We start from the raw sequence: 21,079 nt of genomic DNA, 5'->3' as shown, positions 1-21,079 counted from the left end.
TAGTAACACTTACTTTTCCAGCCTTTTGTTGCCCCGTCCCAACTTTTTTGAGACGTGCTGCGGCCATCAAATTCAAAATTACTTCATGTTTTTCCTTAAAATGGTACATTTCCTCAAGTTTAAACATGTGATGTTTTCTATGTTCGATTGTGAATAACATATCTCTTATTCATATGAGATTTGCAAGTCAGTGCGTTGTTTTTATTTACATTTCACACATATATAGATATTCATTACATTTGACGTGTATTGTGGCTTTCGGTTCAATTAAAAAGCCCGTAAACTTCGACATATTTAGAAATGGCATGTGTAGTATGTCAATGAGTATATAAAGTATTCAGACAGGTTAAGACGACTGCTGCTTTGGTGGAAAACATGATTTTTATAGTCACACGTTTTTGAACCGGCGTAAATGTCGACGGTATACAATGTGCAGTACGCTTTCACTTCCTGTACTACATTTCTTCTTGGGTGTCATGACCTTAGGAGAGCATCTTTGAGGGTTTGTACTGCTGTGACTTCTGGGTGGAAGACTGTACGTCCATGTCTCAGTTCACCTACAGAACAGGATTCAGTGTTCACCGGATTGTGATTTCTGAACAGAAACCCATTACAACACACATTACAGTGACCGAGTCCAAGTCAGCAGGTATCTCTATTTCTTTGGTAGCAAGGAAATGTCATTCATTTGAACGTGTAGTCGTCGACGTTATTAAGCCGTGTTTAAGAGGCTCAAGCGGAAATCAGATATAGGTCTCGCATGCTCTAAAGCAGAGGGATAAGATATTATACATTGCTTAGGGATTAACCTTGTAGCTCGGGTACAAAACTAATGAAACGCCACGGGTAAGATCTCATCAGGAAGTGTCAAGGAAATACCACTGTGGTGCTACATTAGTGCAAAATGGCTACAAGTACTAATAAAATCAGGGCAAATGTGTGTATATCTGCAAAAAAAAAAAACAGGGACAGAGCTAACACGGCCAACCCTCCAGTCTCAGGACGTCAAAATAACCCAGTGCGTATGAAACCGAGAGAAAGAAGGACAGACACAATTGTCCAGTTTACCCAGATATATATTTTTTATTTAGAAACATTACACACTCTGGTTTTGGAAACCGACATTAGTGTGCTAATTCATCTTCAATAACAGTGCAAATATTTCTGGTATGTGTGAAAGTGAAGACTGCAGTCAGATAACTTGCTTTCGTCCCTGCTATATCAGAACATATCTACCCATCAAGAAGAAGAAGAAGAAGAAGAAGAAGAAGAAGAAGGTTTGGGTAATATTCTCCCTATCAGCCCAGGTACATGTAAATAAATATACAGTGCATTAAGAAAGCCCAACTCGGAAAGCCTAAGGAAAAACTGAACTTGTGCTTAATCAGAAAAAACTTAACCGAGTAAAACGATGAAACGTAAAACAGAGAGATTTCTCAAGGCATTAATAACTCTTCCCGGAAACCAGGATACCAAACTCCTGGATGCTGATTTCTTTGTTCTGGTACTGCTGCAGCTGGCGTTTCGTGATGCTCCCGGACCGCAGGGCGTCCTCGATGGAGAACTTTTTGCCCGATTTTCTGTCGTGAAGAACAGACGACTCTCCGTTTGGACCCTTGACGGTGATCTCTTCCCAGTCGCATTCCTGACTCTGTAGGTTGACGAACATCTTCCAGTCGATCAGCCCCAGCTTGTACGCCTCCTCGGGCCTCATCTCTTTGCCCGAGTCCGGGTCGATGACGACGATGGAGCGGCGGAGGTGGCTTTCTCTCTGCTCTCTCTTCACCCTCACGGCAGACATATTCTTCTGTAGCCTTTCGATTTCTTCATCTTTCTCGGCTGCGATGCGTCTCAGGTCTTGGAGTTCTCTCTGCAGCGCCGTTAGCCGTATTTCCAGGTTCTTGCTGTTGTCCATTGGCGTGGACAGTTGACTGGTTTCCTTCGAGGTGATCTGGATTTCGGCCTGGAGTTTCCGGATCTCGTTCTGCAGGCGCTGGTTCTCCTGGAGAAGCCTGCTGCTCTCGTCACGGATGTAGTCGAGCTCTTTGGACGACTTTGTGTTCGTGAACTCCATTTCGGTCAGCCTGCTGGTGAAGGTGCTGAGCTCCATGTCCAGCTCTTGTCGGCGTTTCGTTTCTTCTTCAAGGCTCCTCTTCAGCCTCTCGATCTCAACCTCCGCCTCTGGATCTTTCTCGACTTGGACCTTCTCTGTGCAAACGACTTTCTCCCGGACCTCAATTCTCTCCAGCGTATGTTGTTGCTCCAACAGAGCGTTGTACTCTTTCTCCAGGAGCAGGCGCTTGTGCCTCTCTTCCTCGACCTGAAGGCGTAAGATAGAATGCTCTTTCTCTTGCTGTGGGTCTTGCTGCAGGACGACCTTTTGCTTGACTGTAACCTTCTCTCGGTTTTCTCTGTCCCTGATCTCGAGCTCGCTGAGACGGACTCTCAGTCTCTGAATTTCAAGCTCGGCTTCCCGTCGGGCTCTGCGCTCACGTTCAAGCTCCTCCAGCTGGAGATCCAGATCGGCCTTCTGACGATGCAGCCTGGCCAACTCATCTTTCAGGAGTTCCCTCTGTTTCAACTCACTGTTGATTTTCTGAGTGAAGTTCAGGCATTCAGACTTCAGCATTGGGTCTTCTTCCACCTTCACCACTTCTTGCTGCACAACCTTCTCTCGGACCTGTGACAAGTCGATCTTCCTGACCCTGATCTTCTCTTCAGTGGTACTTCTCTCTCTCTCTAGCTCCAAGCGTTTCCTCTGCTCCTCGGCCAGCCTCTTCTTGAGGGTCTCGATTTCCTCTTTGGTTTTAGGGTCCTCTACGTACTGAAGGACTTCGTTAACCACCTCTTTGGTCTGCACCTGGGGTTTGGTGTCTTTCCACCTCTGAATCTCATCCCTCAGTTGGGTAATCTCGATTTCGAACTTCTCAGTTATGTGCGTCTTGTCCACGATTTCATTTCGGAGTCTCTCCAGCTCTCTTTCGGTTTCTGGATCGATCTTGTACTTGATAACCTCTTTGATGATTTCCTTGGTTTCGACTTGTGGGCCTCTGTTCCGCAGCACCACCACCTCCTCCTGAGTGGACCTCAGCTGAAGCTCAGTGTCCCTGGCTCTTCTCTGTACTTCTACAAGTTCGAGTCTGAGATTGGCGACCTCTGCTTCTGCCTTGGGATCAGGCCTGACGATCTCACGCATTTTTTCCTGAATGATGACCTTGGACTTCTCCTCCTCGAGGCTTGTGATCTTTCGCTGAAAGTCGGCTCTCTCTCTCTGAGCAGACATGCGCTTTGACTGTTCTTCCCTGAGCTGCTGTCTCAGGCTCTCAACCTCCCTCTCCAAAGCAATATCTTTTTCAACTTTGAGAACCTCTCGGATGGAGATCTTCTCCTCAGCCATGGACTTTTCCTTCTCCAGACGCTTGAGTTTTTCTTGCAGGAAACGGAGCTCGTCTTCGAGTTGTTTTCGGTTGTCGATTTCTTTCTGCTTTCTCTCCATGAGCAATCTGTACTCGGACTCCAGCTGAGGATCGTTTTGCACCTTTATGACTTCTTCCTCCTTGATGACTTCCTGCTCCTTGTTTTTCTCAGCAGCCAGGACGGTGATATGCTTCTGGATCTGAATGACATCGGTGTCCTTGATTAGCTTTTGTCTCTTGAGCTCCTCCAGCTCTTCTCTTAGCCGCCGTACTTCCTCCTCCTGTCCTCGGTCCCTTTCGATGCGTAGTACCTCTTTGACCGTGTACTGCTGAGCACCTTCCTTCATTTCTGTCTCGATGCCGCGCAGCTTCAAGCGGAGCGTGTCCAGTTCGCCTTCGAGGATGCGAGTGGTCCTGCGTTCGTCCGAGAGCCTCTGTTGGACCCTGCTCATTTCTTCGTCCAGCTGAGGATCAGGGACCTTCTTGATCAGCTCCTTCTTGACGATCGTATCCTGTGGTTTTTGTCCTTCCAGCACATAGATGTCGGTCTGAATCGTTTTGATTTCCTTTTCAAGCTGCTGCCGTCTCAGGATCTCTTCCTCCAGCTGATTCTTAATTCTCCAGGTATCATCTCCCGACGCAGAAGATTTCACGGACTGAACGTTCTGCTGGATGACTTGCACTTCTGCTTGCTGTTCAACGATAAATTCACAAATGATCACTTGACAAGCCAAAAGACATGGGAAAAATTTTAATCTGTACGCTGTACTGCAGTGTTTTGGTGGATGTTATACCGTACCTGATTGAGAAGACTTTGTGCAAACTCAAGGTTCTGTAATCGTTGTTTGTGCACAGCATTGACCTCTGTGAATTTGGCCTCGATGGCTGCTTCCTGTTTAATACATTGGTTTAAAAATTTTTTTTTAAAAAGACGACAAAATCAAGGTTCGAAATGGCAATTAAAGAAGGAATATCATTAAACATGGTTTCTACCAAATTCCACCAAGTTCACTTGGAGTTTTCAGTTACTATTAGAACTCTAAATGATGCTTTATTACAGGCGGTTAAGCTTTAACTCTCGGAAACGATGCTAGCGTTAACTGTGAGACAAATATACATCGTGTCTCACAAACACTTCTCGATTGTCATTGAGAAGTTGCAAATTTTATTTTTACTATCTCTGTTGTTCTTTGTCTCATCCGGTATACGATCCCATGAAAAAGAATATACTATATAGTTAGAATATTATCATTTTACCTCTCCCTTGACTTTCAGTGCAGGAGATTCCAGTCGGCTCCTCTTGTACGTCTGCGAGACCAGGCCATCTTCAAGGTCGAGAATAGACCTGAACCTCTCGGCTTCGTTCTCGTAATCCTGCACAGAGCCACAAAGAGGAACACGTCGAGGTGTCACCACGCTAGCTTGTCTAAACTACGAAAGACAATTCTGTGCGATTCCGCCGCATCGCTTCGCACCTTGACCGACTGCTGGTAGAGCTGCGCGTTCCTCGAGACGTTGTTTAAGTCCGATTCCTTCCTTGCGATTTCGGACAGCAGATTCTACGAACGGGAAGGAAAATAAATTGGTCCGTCACACTTGCTCGCCGAAAACATTAAAACAATATGTGCATTAGTAGAGAAATAAAATATGCACGTGTACTGTAAGCGGTGATGTCATTAGAGTGGACTTACTCTTTGGTTTTTCAGTTTTCCATCCACCTGCTGGACTGTGTCGGTCTCGTGGGCCTCGTAGTTCGGCACACGGGACAGCCAGCTGTTCAGGTTGTCGTAATCATTACGGTAATTGCCGTAGGACGTTTTAGCTCTCTGCAGACTCTGTGACCTGGACGACAAAATCATTTCAAAATTTTGTACAGTACATCGAGCTCGCACGAGAAGTGTGCCTAAGTGTACCTTCTGAAACTGGAACGTTTATGATTTTGAGTTGGATTTTTTTTTTTTTAAAGCTAATAGCAGGCTTCAAACAATACGGCTCAGACAAAAAGGCCTAGGGTACAAGCGCATCATGGACAGCTTTCCCTTAAACATGCTCCTCTTATACAGTAAGCAGTAAGTTAAAGATACATGTGTCATATTTCCATACAAGAAACACACTTGTACTATTCGTTACATGGCTTCAAACAGTTAAATCAATATCTGATGATCATGATGATGCTGATTTATTTATGATTCAACCTAAATAATGATATATAATAAATAAGAAATCAATCAATCAATAATGAAAAAAAATGAAAAATAATCTAAAATTTCTCAAGCAGCAACACACATTTTATGCGTAAAGTGGACGCAAGGCAGGTGCTTTTAGAAAGCAGAGCGGACTGTGTTTCAGTAAGAGTCTTCAAAGTAAAAAAAAAAAAAAGAAAGAAAGAAAAGAACAAAAAAGAGCTAACCTTTCAGAAAAGAACTTTGTTGAGGAAAAAAATTTAAACCTGGACAGGTGTCCTGGACACCTTATTAGGAACCTTTATTAGGGACACCTGGACAGGTGTCCCTAATAAAGTGGATGGTGGGTGTGTCTTTTCAATTCTGGTGTCAGGTGTTCCTAATAAAGTGGATGGTGGGTGTGTCTTTTCAATTCAATTGTCCCTAATAAAGTGGATGGTGGGTGTGTCTTTTCAATTCAGGTGTCCCTAATAAAGTGGATGGTGGGTGTGTCTTTTCAATTCAGGTGTCCCTAATAAAGTGGATGGTGGGTGTGTCTTTTCAATTCAGGTGTCCCTAATAAAGTGGATGGTGGGTGTGTCTTTACAATTCAGGTGTCCCTAATAAAGTGGATGGTGGGTGTGTCTTTTCAATTCAGGTGTCCCTAATAAAGTGGATGGTGGGTGTGTCTTTTCAATTCAGGTGTCCCTAATAAAGTGGATGGTGGGTGTGTCTTTACAATTCAGGTGTCCCTAATAAAGTGGATGGTGGGTGTGTCTTTTCAATTCAGGTGTCCCTAATAAAGTGGATGGTGGGTGTGTCTTTACAATTCAGGTGTCCCTAATAAAGTGGATGGTGGGTGTGTCTTTTCAATTCAGGTGTCCCTAATAAAGTGGATGGTGGGTGTGTCTTTTCAATTCAGGTGTCCCTAATAAAGTGGATGGTGGGTGTGTCTTTTCAATTCAGGTGTCCCTAATAAAGTGGATGGTGGGTGTGTCTTTTCAATTCAGGTGTCCCTAATAAAGTGGATGGTGGGTGTGTCTTTTCAATTCAGGTGTCCCTAATAAAGTGGATGGTGGGTGTGTCTTTACAATTCAGGTGTCCCTAATAAAGTGGATGGTGGGTGTGTCTTTTCAATTCAGGTGTCCCTAATAAAGTGGATGGTGGGTGTGTCTTTACAATTCAGGTGTCCCTAATAAAGTGGATGGTGGGTGTGTCTTTTCAATTCAGGTGTCCCTAATAAAGTGGATGGTGGGTGTGTCTTTTCAATTCAGGTGTCCCTAATAAAGTGGATGGTGGGTGTGTCTTTACAATTCAGGTGTCCCTAATAAAGTGGATGGTGGGTGTGTCTTTTCAATTCAGGTGTCCCTAATAAAGTGGATGGTGGGTGTGTCTTTTCAATTCAGGTGTCAGGTGTCAATTAAAAGCCTTTTTTTTTTTTTTGCGTTGCATACTGATCGTTTTTAAGTAACGAATAAACGTGAAAAACATACCTGGTGTCGATCTGCCTGAGAAGATTGTCATAGCGTTTGGAAAGCTTTTGAACGTCTGCTTCCTGCCGGTCGATGTCAGGGCAGTGCTCCTGCACCCTGTTCACCATGTTATCGCAGCTGAGTTTAGAGCTCCTCAGATTACTCTCCATGTCTGGGATGATGGTTTTCTTCACCCTCAGCTCCGAGCTCATGTCCTGTGTCGGACCGAATATAAATCATACAGCTTAAGAAATCATTCAGGACGATGTATAGTATTGTGCTACGTGGCTTATAATTATTTCCGTTTGGATTTTCATTAAACCGAGCTTTACAGACGCAAGTTTCTGCAGAAGTGGAGATGTGTGTCAGCAGTGTCTTACAGTTAGCTCGCGCAGAGCCTTGTCCAGAGAGGTCGGGTCAGAGGGAGCGATTTCTTCTCTGGCCAGCCTGTTCTCGTAGGGTGTCAGCAGGTTTTTGCAGCTCTGTATCGAGCTCTCCAGTTTGTTGGAGTTCTGAAGTCTACAGAAATAAACGAGGAAGGACATTTTACTCTTCGTTTCTCGTATGTGTATGCAGAAAATAAACAAACAAACAAACAGAAACACGGCACATACCTATCATTCGAACACTTCAGCAGCTGATCGACCTTGTCGTATTTGTTGAGAGTCGTGTCGACCTTGGAGGAGAGCTGTGGAGCGCTGGCACACTTGGGGTTGGATTTGAGGAAAGTCTCAGCCTCACGAACTTTGGCGGTCTTCTCTGGCTCGATCTTACGGACGACGGAGGCGATGTCCTAAAAATAAACGAGTTGACGTTAATGGTTTTTCGGCTGAATCGATCTGAATGCGCAGACTGGACGAAGTCACTGCTTTAGATTTACTGAGAGGTTCCTGAGAAACACATGAACTCCCACGATGCACTGCAACAGCTCAGTGTCTCCGTGATGTAAGTACGGAATGCCATTTTATTTCGAACTGAATGCCTATGATTATAAGCATCATGATGGATAAATGCAGCAATAAATATATGAGTCAGTATATTGTGAAATAATTCAATAAATAAATAAATAAATAATACCCAACTTGAAATATTATGTTTCACAAGAACATAGTGACATTTCAGTTCATTTTTAATTTTGTAATTTTACAAAATGGCGCATTTCTTACCCTCATGTTCTGCAGCCTGTCAGCGCTGTCCTGTACGGGGCGGCTCTGCTCCAGAGGGGGGCGCACTTGGGAATAAATGGCCTTCTCCTGCTTATCTAGGTCGTTCACCACTTTATCCAGTCCGGCCATCAGCTGGCGGCACTGCAGCTCCTGCTTATCTGTGATTCAGGTGCGAGGAAATCAGCTTAATAACTTCACATCCCGTTAGAACAACTTGAAAGTATGAAGCGAAAAGTGTGCGAGCAAGAGACCGAGAGATCTATTTAAATCCTTATTCAAAACGAATCCTGATAAGACGCTATCCTGTTCTAGTCTGTCACGGTTATGTGTTTCGTCCTGTCGCTGTTTACACACAATATTAGGTCATAAACGGGTCGAGTTTCTTTTAAAATGAGTGGAAGCGAATTCTCCTAAAAACAATCATTCTAAATAGTGCTTTTTCAAAAATGCATTACTGATTGATGTTTTTCCCAGTGCGTAGCCCTGTTACTCGTGTTTCAGTATGTATAGATGAAAAACACACAACAGAAGCCTGTTTTAATGCCGTGACATTGGAGTTAACGCTGTGTCTGAATGAATCCCAGGAACACACCTTGCCCACTCGTGCTGTCCTTCTTCAGGTTGGCCAGTCGGTTCTGCAGCGCCGCTTTGCTGCTCGCAACCTTCTGCTTGTTGGCCTTCTGCTGGCTCACGAGACTGTATCATGACAAAAGAAAGAAATACTGTCCATCCTAAAACTCTTTTAAAAAAATGTAAAAATCATACTTATACTTAGGCATGGAGAGGAAATAAAATGGCGATTTTAACTCTATGAAGCATAGAAGTTATGCGCATGATATTAAAAGGTTTCATGATTAAATCGCAAATTGCAAAAATAACGCAAACATTGTGTACATTCCAATTTTGGATTAACATTCAAAGCCCTTTAGGACGTGAGACATATTATAGCTGTCTGTCCACAGGGCTACACAGGAAGAGGAATACTCACTTATCGGCGATGGCGACAGAGTCTGGGTCAGTCGGTGGAATGATGAAACACACGCCAGGGGCTGCCAGGGTGCGGCCGGCCGAGTCTTTCACGTCCCACTTGGCGCCGTTGTTCCTGAGCAGCGTGTAGCGTCCTCCTCGCTGAATCTGACCCTGTGCGTTCCGCAAATAAACAAACAATCAGACGGAGCTTAATAGGAATCCTGATATGTTTCGCTAAAACACGCTGCTAAATTCTCAGCAAAATCTGAGATTTATACGAGTCTCGCTGCTTAACCAGACGGGGTTTAAGTCCGGTAAACTAAACAGCTCTACTCTGAGAGCAGAGGGAAAAAAAGTGTTTGTGTCACTCGTTTTCCATTACTATCTTCCAATAATTGTTGATAAGAGGCATTAGAGACGGCTCGAGGGGGACTAGTGTTTAATACCTCGTCTGTGTCATAGTCGCACAACGCCTCGATGGGAAGAAGCTTTTGTGGTGGACTCCTGCGGTACTTCAAGGGCAGAACCTGAAGGCTGCGGTCCTGGAGAGCTTTCACGCGCTCATCAAAGTGATCCATGGCCTTCGCTTGGTCCTGTACAAATAAACACAGCTGTTTTGAGACTCTCCACCTGATCGCTCTGAAAACGTCCGTACGCTCACTCACGTGCTCACACACTTATGCACACACGCCCTCTACAAAAAAAAAAAAAAAAAAACAGCCCAAAACAAACATGATTAAATAAATGCCGAAATAACTATATTTACATTCAGGTCTGTGAGCAAGCCATCCAACTGGTACTGGTCTTTAAAGTCAGGGTTGTACTTCTGGTTGATCTCCGTATCCAGGCGCTTCAGCAAGTCCTGAGTGTCTCTGGCTTCCTTCTGAAACTGCGCACGGCAGAAAACGATCCGTTTAAAACTCTGACACGCGGCCTTATCGAATCATCCTTACCGCCGTGACTTCCGTGTTCGTACGGCTCTTAAAGCGAGCGCACTATTAATTAGCCTTTTCCCCACCTTGTGGTAGTCATCCATGTGCTTGAGGTGATTCTCTTCACAGATGAGCAGGTTGAGATATTCCTTCCAGTCTGCATGGACAGCATCCATGTGCGCCTGGAGACGAAACACGACACAACAATAAGTAAGTGGATTTCTAAATATGTACGCTTTACATTAGGCCTGGACGATAAAACAGTTTCAACCCTATCTGCTTCCGGGTACGATAAAAAAATAAAAAAAAACTGAAAAATGTTATAAAGATACGATTATATATTATAGACAATATTCACAATATCTCAGAACGCAGATGGTACATTCTGGCGAAAATGATCACGTTATTGATATTATATCATCATACTGCCTAGCCCTGCTTTACATCGTTTTAAAATTCAACTTACCTTGAAAATTTGGGGGGGGGGAATTAATAAATATAATAATAATAATAATAATAATCTGACTGTACCTCGATGACGTTCTTTCCTGGGTGTCCCTGGGTGATGAGTTTCTCCCCATCGTCACTCAGTTTAGTGACTGTCCCTTCCTTGGATTCCAGACACTTACTGATGAAGTTCTACAGACGTGGAATAAGGTGGGAAAAAAAGGGACTGTTAGTAATGAGTTAAGTTTTATTGTAGCGGATTTACATAATGGAAGAAGGACTTTTACCATAGTTGCATTTCGTGGAAAAAAGGAAGTAAATATTGAAAGCATGCAAATACGTGACGGTTTCATGGAAATGAACTTGAATGAATGAACGGGGTTTGTTTTCATTTTTATTAAGGTTGCTATGACAGCACATGACATGCAGGTTATAAATAAATAAACAAACAAACAAACAAATAAATAAATCGCAGCCGCCACATTTTATTCATTCGTTATGTAAATATGTTCTTTCATTCGTTTATACTCTTGCCCTCTCCTTGTGAAACAGGCTACTTCCCCGGTACAGTCCGCTCCCCCTTGAAGCCTCGCTTTATGCGTGTTGATAAACCTCCTTATCAGTTTGCTAAACAGAATTTTGAGAATATGTTTAACATGACATAAATTAAAACACCTTTGTGTAGTACACTGTCCATAACAGCAGCCATAGATTTCCTTCATCACTACACAGTGAAAGGACGACGGATTTATGAGACTGCGGGCACGAATTGGTAAACCGTGGCCATGATTTACCTGAGACAAGGGAACGAACGAATACAATGTGCTCACGTATTAACAAGCCGTGGGAACGGATTCTCAATTCTAGGCCACTGTAGAGTATGTAGGGTTTTTTTTTTTATGACCCGCATGTCATGTGCAGGGGTGATGTATGATTCTGAGATGTGTTCATTTAGTTACAGCGCTCGGAGTTACCTCGTACTGCCTCTTGCGAGCCGGGTAGTCAAGGTTGGCATCGCTCCAGTCGTACATGATGCGTTCATCAGCCTGCTGGTCCAGCCAGTAGAGCTCGTTGGTGCAGCGCTGCATGTAGTCTCTCAGACTGAGCAGGTTCTTCTGACGAGCCGTGGAGCTTGCCTGGGTGTGAATTACACGCAAAAAATTAAAAATAAATACACAAAATGTACAATGGAGCTTTGAATGGGTAAAGATTAAAGGCAAATTTTGAACACATCCTCCAAACACAGACTAACTTCCTATTCAAATCCACAGAGCTCACAGAGCTTTTCGTTTCATGACAGCTAAAAGGAGGGGAGCTTGCTTAAATCCAACATTAAATCCAACAGGAGAAAGGTAACGAAAGGGAACAGCGGAGTTTTACCAGGAGCTTGTTGTATTTTAGCTGCAGCCCACTAGCGTAGTCCTGCAACACAAACGGGAGAATCGGATGAGTCATACACCGTTGTCTATTGTTTCAAACCTGCATTTGAGGTATCTAGTTAAATATTAACAATCGGACATGTTTATGGTTGTGTAATAAAGAAGAAGCAGCAGCTTTGGAACACATCTCGAATACATGAATACAAGGCTAGGCTAATGATAATATAACACGAGATGCTAGCAAATTAGCGATGCAGCTAAATCACCTTGTCTCCCTGACCGATGTAAGGAGCCAAGGCCTCCACTTCACTGTGAAAGATATTGTGCTCTTCCACTTCATTCTCGACAGTGGGCAGGTCTTGTCCAAATCCTTTGTTGTTGAGATTTGCCTGTATAAACACAACACACCCTTCCAGATTAATAGTTGGCTTTCCTTGGTAAATGACTTGATTTCCAAAACAAGAGATGTAAATAGAGAGAGAAAGACTGAAGGAGATAGTCTTGGTCACTCACCGTTTTCTCATCGATGATCTTGCCCCAGTCGACGCTGGGAACCCCTTCGGATCGTGTCAGGTGGTAAATGTGGTTGTGATCATTCCGCAGCTTCTTCACACGCTCGCGCAGCTGCATCATACTTAACAAAAATATCAATAAAAATGTGATTAGTCTACATTGCGTATTGGTCCATATCCTATTCTATCTAAAAAATGGATGCAAACATCAATGTCTTAATGCCAAGACGGTGATGGTGGAAATGTTAAACTTTAAGATGATCCAAGTGTCAGCAGGGGAAGCCCATCCTCCTCTGACCACTACTGGAATTACTGCTATATCAGATAGGCTACAGAATCCCAGTTTCAGTTTCTAATAAGGATACAGATGTTCAAGTTATGACTGAAATCTTTATAGATGTTAAAAAATAAAAAGTGAGATGGACTGGCCATAGGTTGACTCTCAGAGGTTAATAATGAATAGGAATGGGCACAAGTTCTCAAACTACTTGCAATCGTTTCTTCATTATTTTCTTTTTTACGTAGGAGCTTGAATTGGTCACACTGAAATCCTAACCGACGTAAATCCTTTCCGAAACGGAGCCACGACTGTTCACAGCGACACTGGGTGTGTAAAACATGGTCTGATCGGTTACACTGGTTTTGGCGGGGGGGGCGGGAACTTATGATTATCACCCTGCATTTGAACACAGTGTGTTGGGCTAAAACAAATGTAGCTAGTCGATTACACTTATATGTAACGGTTACGACAGCAAATAAACCGCTTTCTCTGTGTATTTGTGTCCTTGCTCATTTAAGATGTTGTCATGTTTAAGAACTTATAATATAGGTGGATCTAGATTGACGTGGATGTTAAATCGCCGGTCTACCGACTTCACTGTAACATTAAGCACGTGCGGCTCTCTCTGATTGGCGCGTTTCCGTCGCGTCTACTCACTCGTGCTCGATCATCTCGGCCTGCGGGTGCTGCAGGCGCTTGGCTTCGGCTGCGTCTTCATCCAGACCGTTTAGCAAGTACAGCGAGTTCTCGATTGCCTTGTTGGTGGAATCCTGATATAGCGGTGGCTTGCCCTCGTTGATCTTGAGCACATCCTGGTAATAAAAAAGCCGTCGAGAAAGTCATACGGTTAGATGGAACTTTCACTTTGGATTGATGCTAACACTGACTGACAGTGAATCAAACCCAGGGGAAAATATTAGCATAATGTTCTAATTCCTGTCGTTAGCTGGTACGATCTCAGACAAACGTCATGTCTCGTGCATGTCTTGTTCTGTACATTTAGTTAAAGGACCTAGAGAATGTAGAGTAACTTTAGAATTTTTATTTATTTATTTATTTATTTATTTTAAAGTACATGGCTGGACTTTGAAGACCATTTTGAGGGTACGATTACATTGTTTAGATCTCTGGCACCAAATACGCACAGTACCTTTCTAAATCACAGTGTATCTGCATTATTTATATTTATTATTAATATATTAAGGCTGTGTTGTCACTCAAGCGTCACCTTGTTGAGATTCTGCTCCGTCTCCAAGATGTTCTTCTCCACCTTGTCAGCATTCTTCTGCAGCTTCTCGATCAGAGTGGTCAGATCCACCCTGAGGTACACAGAAAGGTTTTAGTCTACAAACGGAATAAAGCGACAAACTAGCAAGTGAAATCATTTATATATATATATATATATATATATATATATATATATATATATATATAATCAGGGCCTGATCTCAACATTACTGGCCTTCATAGACAGCTAATGTAATGCAGGAAGACGACACAGAACCCACTCTCTGTCTGCTCACCTGTCAGCTGAAACGAGTCCACACCTGCATTTATTTTTTTTAAAAGGAATCGTGCTGCATGCACAAACACTCCTCATTCTCAGAACACACAGGAAACAGAATCAGACCACACCGGGAACATGACCGGCTGCTAAAGTCAACTGCCACACCTTTTTTCATGCACAAAACCAGATATTGGAGTGTGTTACGCTACAGGGAAATCTTTAGAGCGTTAACAAGTGTCTAATATACAGCTACTTTGCACAGCTGGGCATGACCTAACATGAGGTAAAAAAAGAAGCGAACACCACGTTTACCTGGAGGGTGAAACCTGCACAATTTTACACTCATCCGATTTCTAGTGCACGGACTGTAGTCCTTTAATACTTGGAGATAAGCCTTCATTTCCCTGAGCTTTGAGTTTCAATGACTTTAAGGTGACGGGGGAAAGTGAGATCGCAAAACACAACAATGCGGGTTTTTCATACATGAACAGGATAGACCGGATTAATTCCCACAGGTTTTAGCGGAGACAGAATGTAACTAAAAGAAGCCGAGAGAAACTAAAACGTATACTAAATCTCTGTAAAAGAAAAATACACCACAACAAAGAATTCACAACTTCTCAGCGTGCATCGGAATTATAATGGTCTAACAATGGGGTGTGGGGGCGGAGCTTTATGGACAAGACCATCTGAAATCGTTTTGACTTGCAAAGTGTCTCGCTGCCTACACGAGCTTATCATCAGCGTGCATATCTGCAAACAGAAGTGCGCTTCAGGCAGAATGTCCTCATAACTGGTGATTATTGACATCATACAATGCAGCATGATTATACGGCGCTAGGAAAAGAAATCTGGCGGTGCACGTTTCTGGAGAACACTCATTTCAAAACACTCATCAGTTCACATGATGTAATGAATGGGTTTTAATCATTCTGTGATAGTTACGCAATCCCATGTTTGGATGATCACTTCCAGAGAAATCACAGCTTTCTGCTGAGGACATGTCTCCTTTCTTTCACAGCATGTTGCTGTTGTTCAGATATACAGGGAGTTGGTGCAGTATCAGTGGGAGAGGTCACGGTCATTTGTTGCCACACCGCATGTTTCTTGGATAAACACACAGTGGTGGCTCAGGTTCTGGGATTTTTGGCGAGAAGGGTAAGAGTTCAAGTCTCAGTATTGCTAACAGTGAGCTCTTGAGAAATGCTCTTAGCTCTCAACTACTTGAAGGACGTTGCAGAATATTTGAACTCACAATGTTAGCACAGAAGGCTAGGTTTTGTTTGTTCCTTGGACCAGCCAAGCCTGAACGCCTAGTTCTAATAAAAGCAACACCAGCATTTGAATTGGTGAAGATTTGCTCAAGATTATTTCGGCAAACTTTACAACGCAAAGTGAAGAAATGCTGTGGAATCGAAAGAAACATAGGCCTATATTTTGTTCTGCAGATTATGACCACCGTACCTCGGTGAACCTCGTTAGAACGCATTCAGAGAGTTTGTGAGGTTTTTCACCGCTCGGCATCGGGTGCGACTTTCATGGATGACCTAGACAGAAAGCTATGCAACTGAAAATTTTCCTTTCTCTGACATCTGTTTCAAATACAACAATCTCAACAAAATACCCGAGCCACATCCCTGCTGGGCACGTCCTTTAAAAAAAAAAAATCACCAGAGAACTCTGTGGAGGCTTGGCATGCGGAGAGCATTATGAGTTGTAGTTTTGCGGCTGACCATGACTCATGCGAGAGCCGGGCCTTTCTTGTGTGTCTCATTCGGGAAGTAAGGTCCAACGTTCAACTGATCTGATTCACATGTGGGATGGGACGCCATACACAAGTTTTTGACGTGGGCGTTAACAATACAACACACATCCCACGGAGCTCAAGCACATCCAGTACAAACACGAGAGCAGTTTCTAATTCATAACTTCACTAGAAACACAACAATGTCTTTACTAAGCCTAAATATACCGAATACCCCATTGAGAGTTCATAAAAAGCCATTTTGCATGCATGCAAAAAGCAGTGCGAATGCTCAAGGCTAAACTCAAATCTCCCATCCAGACTACTTGTCGGAACTTGAACTGTTTCTTGGACCTTCCAGCCCAGGAACTAGAAAATCAGGCCATTTAAAAACAAAGAGACACCTCAAGGTCTTAAACAAGAAGAGCAACTCGGGGTAAGGTGCGATGGGAAGGGCATGGAAAGCAGACATTGTTCAAATTCCACCTCACCTCCCAACCAGGTAAACACTCATGCATAGAAATGACATTCATGTCAAACATCCACACGCCTTGAAATGCCATTCAATCCAAGCACAGGTTGTGAAACGACCTGGAACGCCGTCGTATCGGACACCTCCTCTTAGCACACCTGTTTTAATTAGTCACTTCATTTTCAGTTGGCTTAATGAATACACCCAGATTAAAATGTGTCACAGTAGCAAACCTCCACTGTCTATTTAACGAAACTATTTCCTGAACATTCACACACTACTTGTATCTTTAACATACATAACCGGACCTTAAAAACCCCTGACGTACCTTTAAAACATTCATTAAAAAGCCACACCACAAAAATAAAGGTACCAACCTGCATTTTCTCTCATCCAGGGGACATGTTTGTACCACTAGTATGCATCTTTATACTTTTACGGTACTTAATTGGACCGTAAACACCAGTGACATCCCTTTAAAACTTTCATTAAAGGTACACCACATACACTTTCCCAGGTACATCCTTACGAATAAAATAAATGTAGCCTACCAAACAGGACGTTTGCATTGTAGTTCGGGTGGTATCATCAAGGGAGCATGATTTGTACAATAAGTATGCATCTTTATACCTCTAAGGTACATTATACGTCCTTAAAAACCACTGATGTACCTTTAAAGCATTGATTAAAAAAGGTACACCGCATGCACCTTCGGAGGTACATTCTGGGAAAATAAATGTACCAAACTGCATTTTCATGGTTGTAAGGGTGCCATTATTAATGGGGGCATGTTTTGTACCTTTAGTATGCATCTTTATACTTTTAGGGTACATTATAGGACCACTGAAGTACCTTTAAAGCTTCACCTTTACACCACATTTACCTTTCTAGGTTTATTCTCAGAAATAAAGTCACTAGTGTGGTACTATTAAGGGAAATTATTATTATTTTCCCCCCAACCTTTAGTGTGTATATTTTACCTGAAAAGGTGTATGTGGTGGAGCTTTTCTAGAATTCATGACAGGATTTTGTGCTCCTGAGGGTGTCTCAAGCATTTTTTATTTATTTATTTATTTTTTTAGCTTTTTATCATCAGAAAGAAGTTTATCCTTAAGCCTAAGGTGTGCTATTTATATACAAATATCACACCTTAGGCTTAAAGCTTAGCTAAATGTCAGATAATCAGTCGGTTGATAGTTGACAGTTAGCATTTAAAAAAAAAAAAAAAAAAAAAAGCCGTTATTTTAAATATTTGAAAATTCGTGCTCGCGCGCGGAGCAAATTCACATCAAGGCAAGCAATACACGTCTGTTTGGCTGTTCAGAAAGTGCTCGTGCAGCCATTTTGACCTCTAAAACTGTTTTTTTTTTTTTCGCTTACTTTTCTAAATAAAACGTACACTATGGCAGTCAAAGCTGACAGAATAATGTGTAGTGAGGAAGGATGGTGAATGTAGGCTTTAAATAAAGGGCGGGGCACGAGCCCACACACACACAAATAAATAAACAAATGAAGCCCTCAACACACAATAATGACCGAAATGTCGACGAAAGCTCAGAACAAACACGCTTTAAATAAAATAGTAATAATATATCTTGCTCACTTTTTAGTGGACGTGGATGAGGGGGTCACGCTGGACTTCGCGGTCTTCCTCTTGAACATTCTGACAGATTTCCCAGCACTTGTATGTGTAAAAATCCGCCCTTTAGGGTGCTGTTCTGTTTAAAGTTGAAAGTTTCTCTACACACACTGAAGGATGCCGTCGCCAGGTAAAAACTCTTACACACGCAAAGCCAGAGCTCACAGCTGCTCTGTTCCAGCCAACACCTGCAGCTGTCTGTCTCTCTCTCACACACACACACACACCTGCACTGGGACTGTTTTACAGTGCACAGGGAAACGCCCACCTATGTGGGCGGGTCTCAGTGGTAGTAGAGTGGGCGGGGTTTCGTGCACACTAGGCATCAGGGTAAACCAAAAAGTGAGACAAAAAATCTACAATGTAATGGTAAAATGCTACTCCAGAAAACAACAACAACAACAACAAGAACAATGCAGTGAAAATCAGAATAAACAGCAAACAAACCAACCAACAAACAAACAAACATAAAACTATAGAACGCATTGAAATCTTACACCAGTGGGTAATGAAAAACATATTTCATGAACAAAAAAAAAAACATCATAAAATTATGCAAAGCAATGAAAATTATACTCTAGAAAAAATATATATATACGATGCAATGAAAATCAGAAAAAACAACAACCAACAAACAAACATAAAACTACAGAATGTATTGAAATCTTACTCCAGGGGGTTAAAAAACAAACAAACAAACAAACAAAAAACCACATTATTAATGCAATGCAATTAAATTCCTACTCTAGAAATAAAACCCACATAAAATCGCACATACTTCAATGAAAGAAGCAACGTAAAATGATGCAAAGCAATGAAAAATCATACTCTAGAAACAATATGCAATGCAGTGAAAATTATACTCAATGCAAGAAAATTCCTACTCCAGAAAAATCCCTCTCATAAAATGACACGATGCAATGACAAACAACATACTTCAGACAATTATGCAAAGCAATGAAAATCATGCTTCATGAAAAAACACAGAATGCAATGAGCAAAAAAACTAAACATTTTTTAAATTACAGAACGTAATGAAAACAAGATTACACAATGAGATTACAGAAAAAAAGAGATTACAGAAATTACACAATGCAGTGAAAATCATACTCCAGAAAAAAAAAAAACCCTATAAAAGTACATAAAAGTACACAATGCAATTAAACCAAGGCAACTAAATAAGAATATTTCTATGTTGTTTTGATAAATAGTTTTAGGTTTTCTAAAAAAAAATATAGACATCACACTAAATTATTTGCACAAAAGCTCAATTTTGTTCAAAGCCAAAAGATGGCATGGTGATGGAAAACTATTAGCAAATGTTATAACATATTTATAAACACATATACCGTACCGTGCAAAAGGCACATGCAAAGAAATGCTGTAGAACGAAGTAATGAAAACGAATGTTTCTACGTTTAAAAAACACCATAAAGAGCAGTAAACAGTAATAAATGAAACAAAGTCAATATCTGGTGTGACAACAAATAAAAATAAAAATAAAAGTCGTAGTTTCCGGTACGATTTCTGCAGCTGTATAAGGAAATGAGCTGGAAGTGTTACCGAGCATCTTGCAGAACCAGACACGGTTCTTCTGGAGACTTTAACTGTCGCACTCGCTTCTTATTTTTGCAGCGAAACCCGGCGGCCATCGTAGTGTTTTCTGTCTGAAAAGCGTCTCTTACCACTTAATACTCTGTTTTCAAACATTGACATACAAACGTTTTTCCCTAGCATTGAATTTTGTGCGAGAAAACTAATGTTTAGAAATCCAACACACTTTTTGTACTGACTTGAAAAACATGGGGTGCCTAAAACTTTTGCACAGTACTGTACATATAAAATCAGATTTTATAGCCATTAATGCTTAGGTTGTAGGTAATGGTCTACATTTGTAAGGTCCACATTGTGTTCATTATCGCACAACTGTATAGCCTCATTGTGAGAACGTGTTAAATATTAATGCTGTGAAGCATACGAGCAGTGTTAATGACAATGCTACTGTCGAGTGCGCATGAGAAACAGTGTAATAGGTTTGTTAGTGATGATATAAGCAGCTACTGTATTATCGGGCATCACTGAGGAGGTTTAATTATTTGGAAACAGCTGAGAGTTCAGCAAGAAACTCCAAATCATAACCTGTTCAACTAAACTGTTGCAAACCTTTGTCTATAGTTTGCAGTTTGATTAATGTGCCTGTGTCGTGACGTTACTTTAAAATTACTTTAGAATTCTGGTTCGAGTCTCCCTGATGGAAGGGATTACAGTAACTCGTCTAACCTGTGTGAAGAGTGCATGCATTCCTCTTGTTGTGCTGTCGCCTGTCAGTGGCAGATTCGTGGTAAATGTTACAGTGAAAAAAATGAGCTGATGCAAAATTCACAAGAATTCTAAGAGGATGATTTCTCAAGAATGAAGCTATAATTAGACCAAAGAAGACACTGCCTCATACACACGTCTCACACACATGGTTTCATACACAGGGTTCATACACACTGCCTCATACACTCGTCTCATACACACGGTTCATACACACTGCCTCATACACTCGTCTCATACACACGGTTCATACACACTGCCTCATACACTCGTCTCATACACACTGCCTCATACACTCGTCTCATACACTCGTCTCATACACTCGTCTCATACACATGGTTTCATACACATGTCTCATGCACACTGCCTCATACACACGTCTCACACACATGGTTTCATACACATGTCTCATACACACTGCCTCATACACACGTCTCATACACACGTCTCACACACATGGTTTCATACACATGGTTTCATACACACTGCCTCATACACACTGCCTCATACACATGTCGCATACACGCTGCCTCATACACTCGTCTCATACACACGTCTCATACACATGGTTTCATACACATGTCTCATACACACTGCCTCATACACACGTCTCATACACATCGTTTCATACACACGGTTCATACACACTGCCTCATACACACG

At 42.1% G+C, this 21,079-nt stretch overlaps 1 protein-coding gene across 1 annotated transcript; it reads right to left on the bottom strand.

The window, feature by feature from the left end:
* Nucleotides 1–1,055: 1,055 nt before the first annotated feature.
* ppl (periplakin) lies at nt 1,056–18,325 on the bottom strand. The gene is made up of 22 exons (XM_017458424.2): nt 18,062–18,325; nt 13,964–14,054; nt 13,393–13,547; nt 12,457–12,577; nt 12,210–12,332; nt 11,945–11,986; nt 11,539–11,700; nt 10,649–10,756; nt 10,204–10,299; nt 9,952–10,074; nt 9,632–9,778; nt 9,205–9,356; nt 8,809–8,912; nt 8,217–8,374; nt 7,665–7,843; nt 7,431–7,569; nt 7,072–7,265; nt 5,108–5,258; nt 4,892–4,975; nt 4,674–4,790; nt 4,216–4,308; nt 1,056–4,108 (listed from the first exon to the last, which is right to left on the bottom strand). The coding sequence occupies exons 1-22, from the start codon at nt 18,118–18,120 to the stop codon at nt 1,445–1,447; spliced, it is 5,262 nt and encodes a 1,753-aa protein (XP_017313913.1). The 5' UTR covers nt 18,121–18,325; the 3' UTR covers nt 1,056–1,444.
* Nucleotides 18,326–21,079: the final 2,754 nt, after the last annotated feature.

Source organism: Ictalurus punctatus, chromosome 2, assembly GCF_001660625.3.
Source record: "Ictalurus punctatus breed USDA103 chromosome 2, Coco_2.0, whole genome shotgun sequence".
NCBI classification, from domain to species: Eukaryota; Metazoa; Chordata; class Actinopteri; order Siluriformes; family Ictaluridae; genus Ictalurus; species Ictalurus punctatus.
This window is presented reverse-complemented; position numbering and strand designations above follow the sequence as displayed.